The following is a 3127-nucleotide window of genomic DNA, read 5'->3' on the forward strand; positions in this document are numbered from 1 at the left end:
CTAGCTGAAGCTTGCTCAACTCGATGAAAGTTGTTGGAGTTAAAGTCAAAATTAAAATTTGATGAAAGTTGCATCATTGCAATTAACTAAGGTAGATATATAAGATTTCACAAGTATATTGAATGGAGGTTCCAATATTTTTCAGCACTTTTACAAAAGACACTTTTGAACAAACATGTTGCAAGGTATATAGCTAAAAGTAAAAAAGACTAATATATCTTTTATGATTTCAAATAGTATAACTTTATTAAAGTTTTAAGAATATAATATGAAAAAAACATATAATTAAAAAAAGTTATTTCGACAACATTAACAAGAGTGAAAGAAAGATTTTAAGTTTCTTTTGAACCGTATCAAGATCTAAGGTATTAGGGGCAAACTAGGAAGTTGGTGTAAATTTGATATGATAATCTTGTATGTAATTGCATTTGTTTCGTTGGGATGACTAGGCATTTGCGGTCCTTTGTTTTTAATATAAGAACATCATTAAAAAAACACAAAGATAAAGGAAATGTAATGTAGGAACGTAATAAAGGATGGTCGTTATTATGAAATACAAATACCTATTAATTGCAAGAACATTCAAAAGCACACAACCATATTTCGCAACACACCACCATATATATTCTTGAAAAGTTTAGCAACACATTACACACCACCAAATAAAAAAGTTAATTAAACAAGTCGAAACCACCAACAACACAAACACACATTCATATATAGCTCCATCAGGCCACCATGATCACACGAAACGACTTAGATACTCGTCAACTGTAGTGTATTTCACATCAGGATAAAGTGCAGAAGCTTCCACTCCGAATGATGGCTCGATCTCAAAGTAAGTTTGATCCCCCCTCACAAAGATCGAATGGGAGATTGCCAATATCACATTCAGTGGGACCGGAGATTCTACAAGAGAAAGAACAAATAGACTGTTAAAACTGGCAAATGCAAATTTATTAAGAAGTGGGTATGATAGAGGAGTCGATTTGAATTCATTAATATATGGATTAGTAGATTGAGTAGGTTAATCAACAAACCGAATAAGAATTTGACTTGAACTAGTAACAATATGAGCCGAGCGAGTTAGCCATTTCTAACCCAATGTGAAATTTAGCTTGTCTTATGTTTTCTTGAAGTCACAAATAACAAATTAACAAGAGTTTAAATTATTAAAAGTTTTAAAATAATACAATAGCAAACTATCAATAAACCAGGAAATGAGATTACTAGCTTACGAGCCAGATCAGTCTCAAACCAAATTAGCTCGAGTTTTTATATGAGCGAGCTACCTTCAACTTAAACTCTGTGCACAAATTTTTCGAGCCCGTGAGCTCTAGTTTAAACGAGCAAATACATACTTGTCGAGACAAACTATTTACCCTAGGATGTATAAAGTCACTTAAAACTAAAAATGTATAAAACCTCTTATGTTACTTTCTGTCTAAAATATTATAGATCAGTACTGAAATAATATAAAAATCTATGATATACCAATTTATTATTACCTTGTATGGTCTTCACAACTTGATCGTCAGGAAGATAAATCTTCTCCAATGTTTTCCCAATCTTTTTCTCCCACAATGCCACCAATTCGTTAAACGAGTAAATGTTACTAGGAGGCTTAATGTACACAATCTTGTTCAAAGTTCGTGGATCATCCACAGTTTTGATGGTGTAAGTTGCAATATCATGTTCATCATTGAAAACAACTGTGGTATAGTTAGATTATTAGAAACTGCATAATAATAGTTTGAAAATCAATCAAACTTTTGTTCATATACCTTTTGGGTTTCCATCACCTAAGATGACCGCCTTGTCCCTCGGTGGAGCGGTGACGTTTGCTTGTGCCAGTGTTGGAAGGAAATAACCGGCGTAACAGTTGGAGGAAACGTAGGTGTAAGGGATATTTTCAGCTTCAATGGTTCGGCGAATCTGAGCCTTGATTGCGAAAATTGATTTGGCTGGTTCCACTGCACGAGTACGATCCACATCGTTTCCAAACTCGGATGGATAGAATCTCTGGAAATATTGGAACACATGCATTAACAAGAGATAATACTACAATAATCAAAATATCCAGGGAATACAGGGCTTGGCAGCCGCCTAGGACCCGGATTTTCTTTTTCATATATATATTTTTTTTAACATCTACATCTATATATATTTGTTAAAACAGTAAGAGATTAGGTCCTTTTTTTTAATTAAAAGTTAACTAAAAATATTAATCTAGTTCACAATAATTTTATTTTGTTTATTGTTATCACAATTATTGTTGATCTCTGAAAAAATATTTATCAATAAGCGCCCATATTTGCATACTCGTATGGGGGTACCCAAATCTTGGAGACGAACTTGAAAATAATGAAGAATAGTTTAAATTTTGAATGGTATACCTTGATGTTACCAGCTTCTTTGATGGCGGAAATGATATTACGTTGATCAGCAAGTTGTTCTGTACCCACGGTCGAGATCACAACATCTACCTGCTTTATCGCCTTCACTAGACTCTCGTGATTATACAAGTCACCCTGTGAAAAAAGATATAGATCGATGAACATATATAAAAAATGAAACCACTAGGAATTATTTCTAGATAGAAAGTAGTAGTACTGACAGCGACGACAGTAGCGCCATAGTTCTTAAAGGTGTCGATCAAGGCAGACTTGGAAGGGTCAGTGAGCGAGGATTCCCTGACTAGGACGAAAGTAGGATGGCCGAACTTCGTGCTAGCCTCGACGATGTACTTTCCGATGTAACCAGTTCCTCCTAGGATCAGAATCTTACTCTTCTCCGCCATTTTCGTGCTAAGATGTCGATTTTTGGGTGATAGGAGTCTGTTGAAAATAGAGCAACGGCACAGGGCTTTAAGCATGTAATGAGACTGTAGTCGAGACTTGTGACGAGTTATTATAGTGCTATAGAGCAAGGTGCGTCCATTTAATAATGGTCCTTGGCTAATTAGTGTTACACCCTTTTGTTAGAATAATATATCACAAAAGTCATTAATACCTGTCCATATTCGTTATTGATTCCTGTTGTTTGCTCTTTATCTCGCGTGGAGTATTTTATAGTAATTCGTTCTAAAAAAATAATTAAGTTCTTTAGAGCATTCCTAGTAAATCTC

The 3127-nt window shown here is 34.5% G+C and overlaps 1 protein-coding gene across 1 annotated transcript; it reads right to left on the reverse strand.

Moving 5' to 3' along the window:
• Positions 1-703: 703 nt before the first annotated feature.
• LOC143584045 (eugenol synthase 1-like) lies at positions 704-2918 on the reverse strand. The gene is made up of 5 exons (XM_077066200.1): positions 2618-2918; positions 2397-2531; positions 1785-2022; positions 1509-1712; positions 704-909 (listed from the first exon to the last, which is right to left on the reverse strand). Exons 1-5 carry the CDS (start codon positions 2873-2875, stop codon positions 743-745), a joined length of 1002 nt encoding a protein of 333 aa, XP_076922315.1. The 5' UTR covers positions 2876-2918; the 3' UTR covers positions 704-742.
• Between the last annotated feature and the right edge of the window lie 209 nt (positions 2919-3127).

This window comes from Bidens hawaiensis, unplaced genomic scaffold, assembly GCF_021521415.1.
Source record: "Bidens hawaiensis isolate Kalapana, Puna unplaced genomic scaffold, B.hawaiensis_p1.1 tig00032778_1, whole genome shotgun sequence".
In the NCBI taxonomy this organism is placed as follows: domain Eukaryota; kingdom Viridiplantae; phylum Streptophyta; class Magnoliopsida; order Asterales; family Asteraceae; genus Bidens; species Bidens hawaiensis.

Coding starts and splice junctions, on each gene's coding strand:
- LOC143584045 (XM_077066200.1), bottom strand. CDS start 2,875: ATGCTTAAAGCCCTGTGCCGTTGCTCTATTTTCAACAGACTCCTATCA. Junction 2,532..2,617: donor ATGGCGCTACTGTCGTCGCT/GTCAGTACTACT, acceptor CTTTTTTCACAG/GGTGACTTGTATAATCACGA. Junction 910..1,508: donor AGTTGTGAAGACCATACAAG/GTAATAATAAAT, acceptor TTTCTCTTGTAG/AATCTCCGGTCCCACTGAAT.